This window comes from Rhinatrema bivittatum, chromosome 5, assembly GCF_901001135.1.
Source record: "Rhinatrema bivittatum chromosome 5, aRhiBiv1.1, whole genome shotgun sequence".
In the NCBI taxonomy this organism is placed as follows: domain Eukaryota; kingdom Metazoa; phylum Chordata; class Amphibia; order Gymnophiona; family Rhinatrematidae; genus Rhinatrema; species Rhinatrema bivittatum.
The window spans coordinates 307,223,242-307,235,832 of NC_042619.1; the positions used below are offsets into that span (position 1 = coordinate 307,223,242).

Below are 12,591 nucleotides of genomic sequence, written 5' to 3' on the forward strand. Positions count from 1 at the left end.
CATAGGGCGTCTGCTTCCTCGCTCTGTGCGGCTCTGAGGTTGCATGCAGAGCAGAGGCCTAGAGCCATTATGCCTGACTCTGGAGGTGCCGCTTCTGCGGATGCGTGGGTTCTTGTGCGATCCATTGCGTCTGATATCTATGTGCGCCGATGCGCTCCCAGCCGTAGATGTGCGCTTAGTAGTGTGCGCGAGGCTTAAGTGCGGAGGATTACCAACGTGCGCCTAAGGATGTGCGCCTATTAATGTGCACCTATAATATGCGCCCAAATATCTGCGCCTATGATACATGCCAAACCTTGGCCGCCTATGATACGCGCCCAATCCTTGGGCGCCTAGCTTAATGGGCGCCCAACTATTTTTGGGCGCCTAATATACGCACCCGTTACTTGAGCGCTTAGCTTTATTTGAGCGCTCGAGCGGGCGGAGGGCGGTGAACAAAGACAAGATGGCGACTGCGAGCAGGTAAGCAAGATGGCGACCTCCTTGGAGGGTCTCCACGTGGGCAGACCCTGCTAATCCTCGATCCTCGGAGACCAGTAAGTAAAGGATGTACGTCTTACCTTGTCTTCGGCGCTTCCCGGTTGTGACCCGGGCGGTCTCCGGCTGCGGGGGGAGAAGGTGATTACCTTCACCGCCGCGCTCGAGGATGTGCGCCCGCCACCTCTAAGCCGCGCCCGAACTCATCTCGCTCGGGGGCTAAGTCCTCTCAGCGAATGGCTCCGGACCGAGGCTGCCTCTAGGCCACGCCCGAGCCCTTCTCACTCGGGGGCTAGGTCCCTGCCGCGAATCGGCCACCGGACCGAGGCTCTTACCTCCGAGGGACCACGGAAATCACCTTGGGAAACTCGACTGGGGGAGGGACCCGAGGGTATCACCGCAGGAGTGCGGGGCTCGTCTTCAGGTAGGATATTTCTTTAAATTTGTTTGGTAGAACGCTCAGCGAGCGTGAGATAGCTCCTAACTGCTTTGGAGACGGAAAATACTGATCTGCTGCACTTCCTGCAGGGGTATATGTACTAGGTGCTGACGTCAGATTGAAATCTGATCAGTCTCCAACTGCTAGCACGAGTACACTATACCCATTGGTCCTGAGTCCATCTGCTACACGCTAGGAAATGTGGGGGCTGTGAGGTTAAGCTGGTTCTATTTGCGGGTGACTTATTAGTGGCCTTGGGTGATCCTCTACACTCTTTAAAGCCCTTGTTATCTATATTAAGTGACTGTCAATATCTCGGGGTTGAAGTTAAACAGATAAATCCTTAGTGCTGGATTTATTGGGGAATTGTGACATACATTGCAAGGGGAATTTCCTTTATGATGGGCTGAAGAGAAAATTACATATTTAGGCCTACAGGTCCCTAGGGACCCCTCCAAACTATAGCAGCTTAACATTAACCCCTTACTGAATCACACTAAATGGTTGCTGGAGAGCTGGAGGTTTCTTCCACTATCATGGTTTGGAAGGGTTCACTTGGTTAAGATGGTTATTTTACCAAAATGGCTATATATTTTACAAACATTACCCATTTGGCTCACAAGCAAAGGTGTGCTACTTTGGAACACTTTAATCTCTCAATTTATTTGGAACAATAAGAGAGCGCATATGAAATTGACCCAAATGCAATTGTGGATGTGGGATGGGGGTCTTAGGGTTCCCAATCTTCGGGTTTATAATGTGGCATGTCTCCTTCGGGTAGCTTATGTCTGGCTCAGCAGGATAAGTACGGTGAGGGATGTTACCATGGATGATAGTTTGACTTGTCCTTTAAGGGATAAATTTCTCTTACACACAGCCCGATCCAGTGAAGTCCGTGGGAGAGCGGACTAACGCCCGCTCTCCCGGCGCGCGCACCGGCCCCTCGCCGGTGCGCGCGATCCAGTATTTAAATTAGGCGACGCGGTGCAAACGAGGAAAAGGAGGCGCTAGGGACACTAGCGCGTCCCTAGCGCCTCCTTTTGGCCTGGAGCGGCGGCTGTCAGCGGGTTTGACAGCCGACGCTCAATTTTGCCGGCGTCGGTTCTCGAGCCCGCTGACAGCCACGGGCTTGGAAACCGGACGCCGGCAAAATTGAGCGTCCGGTTTTCGGCCCGACAGCCGTGGGCCGAATTCAAAATTTTTTTATTTTTTTTTTACTTTTTTATACTTTTGGGGACCTCCGACTTAATATCGCTATGATATTAAGTTGGAGGGTGCACAGAAAAGCAGTTTTTACTGCTTTTCTGTGCACTTCCCTGGCGCCGGAAGAAATTAGCGCCGACCTTTGGGCGGCGCTAATTTCTTAGAGTAAAATGTGCGGCTTGGCTGCACATTTTACTTACTGGATCGCTCGGGAATACCTAATAGGGCCATCAACATGCATTTGCATGTTGAGGGCGCTATTAGGTGCCGCGGGTGGGCCGCGTGTTTTCCTCCCCTTACTGAATAAGGGGTAAGGGAAAACACGCGTCCAGAGCAGGGTGACAGTGCGCTCCGACGGAGCACACTTTACTGGATCGACCTGACAGTGGTAAACGAGCAATGCCTCTCAGACTTCCGGTGAATCCGTTGTTTCTTTCAGTAAGGCAGGCTTGGGCATGGGCTCAAATTAAGTATGCGCGCTCCCCCCAAAGTTTCGATCTTTTTGCCGCTTCGAGGAAACTGTGACTTCTCCCCTGGGTTGACCCAGGTAGTTTTCTATAAATAGGAGGCAGCTGGTCTTAAAACTATAGGCCAATTTTTATTGGACTCATATCAGGGGGTGATCACCTCTCAGGAGCTGCAAGAAAAATATGCAATACATAATAAAGACTTCTTTGCCTTCCTACAAGTACGTCACTATATTGAATCCCTGTTGGGAAGAAATCTCACAATTCTGCCAGCTGGGAAATTTGAAGGGATGTTTTTTAAAATCCCATCAAAAGCTGGGCTAATTTCTACTCTCTACAGTGATATGATGGAATATTGGTCGGTCGATTCCTTTACTTCTGTTACTTCAAAATGGGCCAGAGATTTAGATGTGGAACTGGAAGAAGATGACATTAGATTTGCCCTAATTGGGTTGGGGAGCATAACTGAATGTGCTAATTTGCGAGAAACACAGTTTAAGGTAATTCACCCGACTTTATTTCTCTCCAGTTCAAACATATAAATCGGGTATCATACAAAGCCCAACTTGTTTAAAATGTGTGTGTGGGGGGGGGGGGCAGAAGGCACTCTCTTCCACTGTCTCTGGTCCTGCTCGAACATCCAGAAATTTTGGAACGAGGTATTCCAGCATATATCTTCGTGGGCGGGAAGGGAGGTACCATTGGATGCATCCTTGGGTCTTTTAGATATATTCGATGAATATGAAATAGCGGAGAAAGCTTTGTTATTGTTTATTCAAAAAGCTTGCTGTGATTAAAAAGTGTATTTTAATACATTGGTTATCTCCCGATAGCCCCTCATTATTGGAATGGCGTAATCAGATGCATAATTTAGTGCTGATGGAAAAATTGTCCGTTCTTAAGAAAAACTGAAGTAGACAAAAACTAATTTTGCAAATTTGGAAGCCGTACCTGGACTCTGTATCAAGCCGAATCCGCAGTGCCATTGTTAACACATTAAAAATACAATAAGTGTTAGCCGATCTCAGGGTCAGTGGGGGGTGGGCGTTTATATAAGTGCAGAAAGCACATCCTCGCCAGCTTGTTGTATGACTTTACTATCTTGACATTGATGTATGTGGATTCTTTTGTTACCTTTGAGGAGGGATGGTTTTCTCCCTCGATTGGAATTGTATATGTTTTTCTGCATTCAATAAACAGATTTTCAAAATAAATAAATAATAAATATTTCAAACAGTTAAATAAAATATCCAAAATGCAAGCACACAGGCTCTCACAGACACATGGGCTCTCACACAGCCACACATTCAAGCTCACATATACATACAGGGCCTCCTCTGTTGGCAACAGGCCATGATGGGATGTGTTTCACCTCGGCCCAACGAGGGGGTAGTGGAAGTTGTGCACGCACACACAAATAAAAACACCCAGCCTCTCCTTCAGCTGCCAGCAGGTTGAGCTCTGCCGATGGCCCTGCCGCCCAGTGCAAATGCACGGTATGCATACCCGGTCACGCAGGGCCTGGGGTCAGAATACAAAGGGGAGTGGTACAAGTGAGGGAAGGTGCTGATTAGAGAATGAGAAGGACATGTTGTGTTACAACAGCAGGAGCAAAGTGGACAGACAATTCTTATTTATCATTAATTACAATTACTATAGCAGCAGAGCCTGAAACCACGAACAAACTGTAGAGGAGCAGAGTAATGTGAACAACTAGGCCCTGTAGTCTCCCCTTCCCCAGCTCCTGCACTTTAGTTAGCGATCTGGATGTTTTTTTCATTGCGCAAGATTATCACCTTTAGCATCTAGTAGAGTCAGCATCCCTGCCTTCCCCTAGTCTGTGTACCTTGCTTTGTGATCTGGAAGGTCTTTTTACTGCACAGTACGACCGCCTGCAGCATCTCATGGGGCGATACATGGGCTTTGAAGTTTCGGGGGTTCCAGAGTTTTCTCATCAGCTCCCCGAACCGTTGTACCAGCAGGAACATGATGTCTCCGGGGGGACGTTTAATGGTACGGTAATTCTCCTCCTCCAGGAAATAATTCCGCAGGGGGGGCACATTGGAAAGCGCCTGTGGAGGCATCATAAAAAGCACATCAGTTGCTCATAGGACTGGGATCATTTTCATTATTTTAGCAAAAAACTGTTATAGGCTTAAAGCTGTTAACCAAAAAGCCATTGCTGTATTCCCTAAAAAGGGAGACTCTGATCATATAAATTACCTTCTAAAAAAAGAGACCTTAAAAGTAAAAAGTTAAAGAATCAACATCAGAGAATGCTTGTCAGCTCCTGAAACAAGTCTTCCCGAGATCTGCATTCTGTGCAAGTAACTTCTAACCTGTGGATCACATTTATGCTCTTCTCATGACTATCTGTGGAGTCCCTAATAGAATAATTTAATTAAAAAAAATGTGGATCCAGCTTTCATCAATAACTGTAGAACCATCCTTCCCCAAAACTGTGCTCTGCCACAGAAGACTCGAGAGCCTTAAACTCGAGAGCTGATTTTCCTATTATGCCCACAGAAGAGCAATGAGTGAAATCTGATTTGCTCCTTAAGCTAGGCTCCCAGAGCAACTCCCACTTTTAAGGCAGGGAAGGTTAAAGGGGACTAAAGTTCAGGTCACTAAGATCCTGTGGTGTCAGTCTGGTTCCTGTTGTATGCTGTAAGGTGGGACATGTAAAGCCATAACTATAATCACACATTAACCTCTAAAATGTAAACCAAAACATGAAATTCCCAAAATATAAACATTCCTTTGAAGTCACCCGAGATATAAAAAGGAACGGCCTCCTGGGAGGCTACACCTTCTGCCTATTCACAATATCTCAGGCCTTGGTCATACCTGCAGGGCCAGTGCAAGGGGATTAGACACCCTAGGCACCTTCTGCCTTGCGCTGCCCCCCACCCCCACCCCTGACTCCTACATCCAAGGGTGGGGGGACCACATGCCGCCGCTCCCCCACCACTTCACTGCCCCCCAAATTTAAATAAAATAACCCCTCCTCCTGACTCCCCCCCCCCCCCCAAGACTCACGAAACCCCTGGTGGTCCAGCAGGGGGCCCGGGAGCGATCTGCCGCTCCCAGGCCATCGGCTGCCACCAACCAAAATGGCACTGGTGGCCTTTAGCCCATACCATGTGACTGGGGCTACCAGTGCCATTTTGGTTAGTGGCAGATCGCTCCAGGGCCCCCTGCTGGACCACCAGGGGTTTTCATAAGTCTTGGGGGAGGGGGGGAGGGGGGGAAGGCAGGGTGAGGTGGAGGCTGGGCAGAATTTTGAAGGGGCACTTTTTTGCCACTTCAAAATTCTGTCGCCTGAAACAGCCGACTCATCCTGCCTCATTGGCTTGCGAGAGCGTTGGTGCCCCCTAATGGTCGGTGCCCTAGGCCCAGTTCACCTAGTGCATCCGCCAGCCCTGCATACCTGGAGTACTGCATTGGCATAATCGTTGGCCTTGATATTGTTCAATCCCACAATGCCTGGCAGATAGGTAGTGCCATCATAAGCTCGGGAGAGTTTTGCCTGTTTGTCCAAATTGGTGATCTGCTGCTTTGTGAATGTGGGTTTCAAAACATACTGAAAAGAACAATGGAAAAAAAGGATTTTATGTGATGTCTCTTACAGTGTATGTTGGAAGTTAAGAAGTACTGGAAGCAACATTTTACAGTACACAATGCATCAATATGAGCAATGAGTAACATCTCTTATTATATACAAGTACATTTAGAAACTATGGAACTAATTCATGATATTTATTAAAAAAAACAACCACATTGCCGGATTCTTCTTTATTCTTTCCACAAATCATTGTTTATTGCTTCTGAAATCCAGAACTCAAGGGAGAAACAGAAACCTTAGGTAGCAATAGGGATTATATTTAATAACTTCTGGAATTCTAATTACTCCTCTTTTGCTGACTCCGATACCTTGGAAAACTTACTTCGTCTCACTGCCTTTTCATTTACTCTGATGTCACTGGATAAAAAAAACTGACACTGTTCCCCCTTGCCCATTCCCAATGTGTCCCGATGCTGTACCAGCTTCCATTACATTCACCCCATGTTTCTACAGCACTAGAATAGTGAAGACCATTCTGATCATAGCCGAATTAACATGGTTAGTGTTTGTAAGGCTGCATCCTTAACTGCTACAGAATGAATCCTTTGATGTTAACTCCAAGAAGTGCAGGGGAGTGACCTGATCTTACACCGTAACAGAGCAAGCCAACAGATGAGAGAACAGGAAGAGGAGTACCGTGATATCCTCTAAGGAGGAGTCGATGATCTCATAATTATCAGGCAGGCAATAGAACTTCAGGGTGTGTAGGTTGAGGAAGACGTGGTGGCTGAACTGTACACTATGGATGTAGGCATGAGACTTCAATCCTCGACCTGCGGACACAGGGGAGGAGAGAGCAACAGCAACAGAATGAAATATACCAGCATTTCAGGAGGGGCCAACTCCTACTTTAGACTTGATGCTCAGAGCTGTGCCTGCTCTGGCACACTGACTTTCCATTTTACACTTCACTGATTCTACTGCGTGGAATGGTTCAAGATCTGTTGGTCAGTGCAATGAAGTCGACCCTTTCTCATGCAGAATATGGACAGAAGGGCTGGGCAGTCCAAGTAAGCCAGAACAGACAACGTCCCAGGAAAAAGATACAGATGTCTGCAAATAAAGTGGCAGAAGTGTAAAAAAAAAAAAAAAGTGTATTCCTGGAGTGGAGCTTGGTAGAGGAGGGGACCAAGCTCCACCCAACTGAGCCTTCTCCCATTAGGTTTCCAAGTTAACAATGTATCACATAATGGCAGATTGCAAAACCTCTGATGAAGGGACATCTGAGAACCTGAAGGTTCACAAACAGTAACAGATTTTCCAAGCTAAATAAAAGATCAGCCTCTAAAGGATCAAACAGTAAACAGTTTGTCACTTTTTCCACAGTACAAAGTCACCTATGCTTTTTGTTTTATTCTACAATGATTAATTTCTGTTTGAGGATTGAAATGATTTTTCGTTTATATTCCTGATCATGGGTGTATGAATGTGGAGTGGAGGAGTAGCCTAGTGGTTAGAGCAGTGGGCTATGAACCAGGAGACCAGGGTTCGAGTGCTGCTGTCACTCCTTGTGACCTTGGGCAGGTCATTTTACCCTCCATTGCCTCAGGTATGAACTTAGATTGTGAGCCCTCTGGGGATAAGGAAATACCTACAGTACCCGAATGTAATCCACTTTGAAGTGCTGAAAAAAGTATGAAAAGTGGAATATAAAAATCTAAATAAATAAATAAAATTCCACTATTCGGAGAACGTGTCCTCTAAACCAGTGGTTCTTAACAGGTGTGTTGGGACACACTAGTGTGTTGCGAGGTCATGGAAGGTGTGTCACAGACCCAGCAGAAGGCTGCTCTTTCCTCATCAGTCTGGGCAGGAGTTGGCTGATTTCTCCTTTATTGGCTATGACAGGAAGCTGCTCTTCCTTCCTTCTCTTCTTCCTGGCCCAGTGGGAGATTATTCCCTTCTCTTTCACCCAGATCAGAGCGAGATATCACCAACTCCTGTTCACATGGGACCAGCCAGTCACCAACTTTATCTAATATTTTTTTTAAAAACCTAATATTTATTTATTATATAGCAACATTTGATCTGAGATATCACATTGGTTTACATTCAAGTACTGTAAATATTTCCCTATCCCCAGAAGGTTTACAATCTAAGTTTTGTACCTGGGAGAAGTGAGGGGTGATGGGGAGTAACATGGTACAAGAGCCATAATTTGGAGGGTAAAGTGACTTGCCCAAGGTCACAAGGAGCGACAGCGGGACTCGAACCCTGGTCTCCTGGTTCGTAGACCACTGCTCTAACCACTAGGCTATTCATCTCCCTGGCTTGGCAGTGAGGCTCCTGATGCTCTCTGGACATGAAAGCAGGAGCATGAGTGAGAGAGGTGCATGATCTATAGATCCATTGCTGACTTCCGCTGCTGCTGCCTCATCTTCTTCCTCTCCTCAATGCTTCTTGCCCTCATCTGCGGCTGATAAAGTAGGAGGGAGACTTTGGATTGGACTGAAGGCTTTTTCTGGCTGGGAGCCAGGAGGAGGGGGAAATGTGCTAGGCAGGAAGGCCTTGGGAGATAGGGAGTCAGGAGTCTGCTGGGTAGGAAGGGGTGAGAGAGCGGAGGTTGGGGTTGCTGGGCAGGGAGGAGATGGAAGTGGAGGGATAGATGGAGGTGTGGGACCTGCTGGGTTGGGGGAGAAGGGGAGAGGGAAGGGCAGGGAGAGTTGAGCAGGGGAGAGAGGTGGCACGGGGAAGAGGATGCAGGGGTGGGTGGTGTCAAATGTTGGACTGGGATATGAGCATGTGAAGGAACGACTGAGTAGTTAGGAGAAGTGAGGGGTGATGGGAGCATGATGGGGAGTAACGTGGTACAAGAGCCATAATTTGCCCGTTTTGAGAATATGCATTTCTTCTATCTTTGAACTTTGCATAGTGTAGGAGGAAATATATTTCTGTTTCTAGTTCTCCAGTTTTGCACTGCATGCAGGTCTTGGTGTTTCATTCCAGTTTTTGTTTCTGCATTTGTAATTTGTGGTATTTTATTCTATATTAGATGAAGGTAGGTCTGTCTGTATTCTGTATGTGTGTGACTGAGATGCAGCATGTAGGAATTTGTAGCGGTCTTATTTGTTGTATTTTCTCACTATGATATTGCACTGGTGGTGAATTGCTGCCTTTCCATGGATAGGGCTATTACTGTTTCATTTCTTGGAGTTAGTGCTGTTGAGGTATGGTAGGTTTGATAGACATGTACAGAGTGGGGTTTGTTTGTATTATTTTACAATGGTCATAGAAGGAGTCTGTGATGCTGTTATTAAGATGACACCAGAATCTGAATATCTTTTTTATGTATGCTTTCATTGTTAGGAAGCGGGAGATTCCTGTTTATTTATTTATTTATTTAAAATTTTTATATACCGGCATTCATGTTGCAAACACATCATGCCGGTTTACATATAACAGGGGTGTACAGTGAACTGTACACCCCTGTTGTTGATGCAGAGCATATGTTTATATTTAACAGATGCTCTGCATCAACTATTTCATGCACTATTTCAGGTAAAACAGTTTTTAAATTCTTGCATTATCACCAGCCTCACCAGTTGTCATTGGATTTATCAGTCTAGAGCAGTGGGTTCTCAACCTTTTTTTCTGTGAGGACACACTGAGAGATGATACTCACATGCATGACACACTGAACACATGACCATCATGGGACTAAATATAAACATATGCTCTGCATCAACAACAGGGGTGTACAGTTCACTGTACAGTTCACTGTACACCCCTGTTGTTGATGCAGAGCATATGTTTATATTTAGTCCCATGATGGTCATGTGTTCAGTGTGTCATGCATGTGAGTATCATCTCTCAGTGTGTCCTCACAGAAAAAAAGGTTGAGAACCCACTGCTCTAGACTGATAAATCCAATGACAACTGGTGAGGCTGGTGATAATGCAAGAATTTAAAAACTGTTTTACCTGAAATAGTGCAGTGTCACTTTTTCATGACAGAGATGTCAAAATCTCCAAAGTATCCACAAACAAATAAGTTTCACGGCAAAAAAGGAAAATTGGTTCTTAGCTGATAATTTTCATTCCTGTCCAGACTCCTGGGTTTTGCATCTCTGCCAGCAGATGGAGACTGAGTTTTACTGGCACTGCTACATAATCCTGAGTGCCACCTACAGTCCCTCAGTATTGACCTTTACCCAAGCCAAAACACTATATTTCTAAATAACCACTTAATCTTCAACTAATTATTAACTTCCTCCCAGAACCGGAGGATGGTGACCTCTTTACAAGTCTAACGCAAAACCAATAGTTTGAATCCAACTGACAATTATGCATTCCATGCCAAGAACAGAACAAGCTGACGACTCCTTTTCCACAGTTTGGGTGGAATCTGGACTAATCTGTGGAACTACAGGAACGAAAATTAGCAGGTAAGAACCAATTTTCCTTTCCCTCTACGTACCCAGATTAGTCCAGAATCCTGGGATGTACCTAAGCTCCCTAACCAGGGTGGGACCAGGAGAGTCCCACTCACAGAACACTCTTACCAAAGGGTATTGGAAGCCGGATCCCCAACATCCAAACAATAGTGCCCAGCAAAAGCATGCAGCGACTTCCAAGTCGCTGTCCTGCAAATCTCCTGAGACAAAACTTGCTGAGCCTCGGCCCACAAAGCCACCTTAGATCGTGTTGAATGGGCTCTGAAACCTTCAGGGACCAGTCAACCTTTAGCTATATAAATCGAACCAATCGCCTCCTTAAGCCAGACCCTTGACTAAACGCTACTGAAGAAAGGACAAAATCTGAGGCACAGCAGCTTTGAGAGCTTGTACCCCAGTTAGCAATACACCAGGCCTCGAAAACCTTCCAGACTTGCACATACAATAGAGATGTGGACTTTCACCTAGCCTGTAACAGAGTGGCAATTACTGCTTTGGGATACCCCCTGCATCTCAAATGGTTGCCTCTCAAAAGCCAGGCCGCTAGACAAAACTGATCCAAAAATACTGGATCCTGATGAAGAAGATTCGCTAGATTGCCAAAGCGCAGCAGTCCATCCACAGCCATGTTGATGAGATCTGCGAACCAAGATCGGCATCACTCTGGTGCCACCAGAATTACATCTCTTGGATGTCTCTATCTGTCGCAAAACCTTGCCTACTAGGGACCATGGAGGAAGAATATAAAATAGAACTTTCCAAGGCCAAGGAACAACCAGAGCTTCGATGACCTCCGTTCCGTGCTCTCTTTGCCGACTGAAAAACCAGAATGCCATTAGATCCACATGAGGACAACCCCAAGTCTCACAGATGAGCTGCATCACCAACTCAGATAGCTCCCACTCTCCAGGGTCCAATATCCTGTGACGCAGAAAATCCAGTTGCACATTGTCAACACCTGTGATGTGTGACGCCGCTATCCTCTCCAAGTGTTGCTCCGCCCGGAGAAAACTCCTGAGCTTCCTGCCCAACTCTTGATTGCTCCCTGCTGGTTGATATAGGTCACCAGACAGGACTCTTACAGGCCAACATCTCTATAGCGGCAGAAAAGCAAGTAAAGCGAAATGTACCGTTCTGGTTTCTAACCAATTGATAGACCAAGAAGCCTCCTCCGTGGACCACTAGCCCTGCGTTGACTGATGCTGATACACCACCCCCCACTGGACAGGCTGGTCCCAATCCGGAACCTCTAGTTCCAAATCATGGTCCAGATTGGACCAAAGAAGCCACCATGATAGACTGTCCCTGCTGACCCCCTCGAAGTGGCAGGGGAAGATGAAACTCCTCCATCAGCATATTTCATTGGGAGAGAAGAACACTTTGAAGAGGTCGCATATGTGCGAATGCCCAAAGCACCAACTCCAAGGTCGAAGCCATAGAGCCCAGATCCTGCAAATAGTCCAGACCCTGGGCACTACCAGTCCCAACAACCAACAAATCTGCCCCTGCAGCTTCAGCATTCTCTCCATGAGAAACACTCTGCCACTCCACATATCAACGTGAGCTCCCAGATAATCTAGGGACTGCGAGGGAACAAAATGGCTCTTTGCCAGGTTCACCACCCAGCCGAGAGATTCTAAGCACAACAGCACTTTCTATACCGAGTAACGACAAAGGCCCTCCGACTTTGCTGAATGAGCCAGTCATCCAGATAGGGATGTACCAGAACTCCTTCCCAACAGTTCCTCTTTATGAAAAAGATGGACCACCCTGGGGTCATCACCCTCTGTAACAGGGATCTCCTCTGGATCCGTCACCTGATCCGTGCTGCCTGGATCAACCCCCTGGGGCACCCCTGGTACTTCCGTAGCAACATCCAAATCATCAGAATTATGTACTGCGTCTCCCGACCCTGAGGCAAGGTCCTATTTATGCAGGACGGGCGAAGGCCACTTCCTTTTTGTCTACCCGAGCTTGTGACTCAGAA

The 12,591-nt window shown here is 46.6% G+C and overlaps 1 protein-coding gene across 2 annotated transcripts in view; it reads right to left on the bottom strand.

Annotated features, from left to right (window-relative positions):
* The window catches only part of USP39 (ubiquitin specific peptidase 39), an 87,675-nt gene that overhangs the window by 59,355 nt on the left and 15,729 nt on the right, over positions 1-12,591 (bottom strand). For both annotated transcript variants that reach the window (XM_029604269.1, XM_029604268.1), the window contains exons 4-6: positions 6,848-6,984; positions 6,017-6,169; positions 4,433-4,658 (exon numbers count right to left, since the gene is read on the bottom strand). In XM_029604269.1, coding sequence (XP_029460129.1) covers positions 4,433-4,658; positions 6,017-6,169; positions 6,848-6,984 — 516 coding nt within the window. The remainder of the gene's footprint in view (positions 1-4,432; positions 4,659-6,016; positions 6,170-6,847; positions 6,985-12,591) is intronic.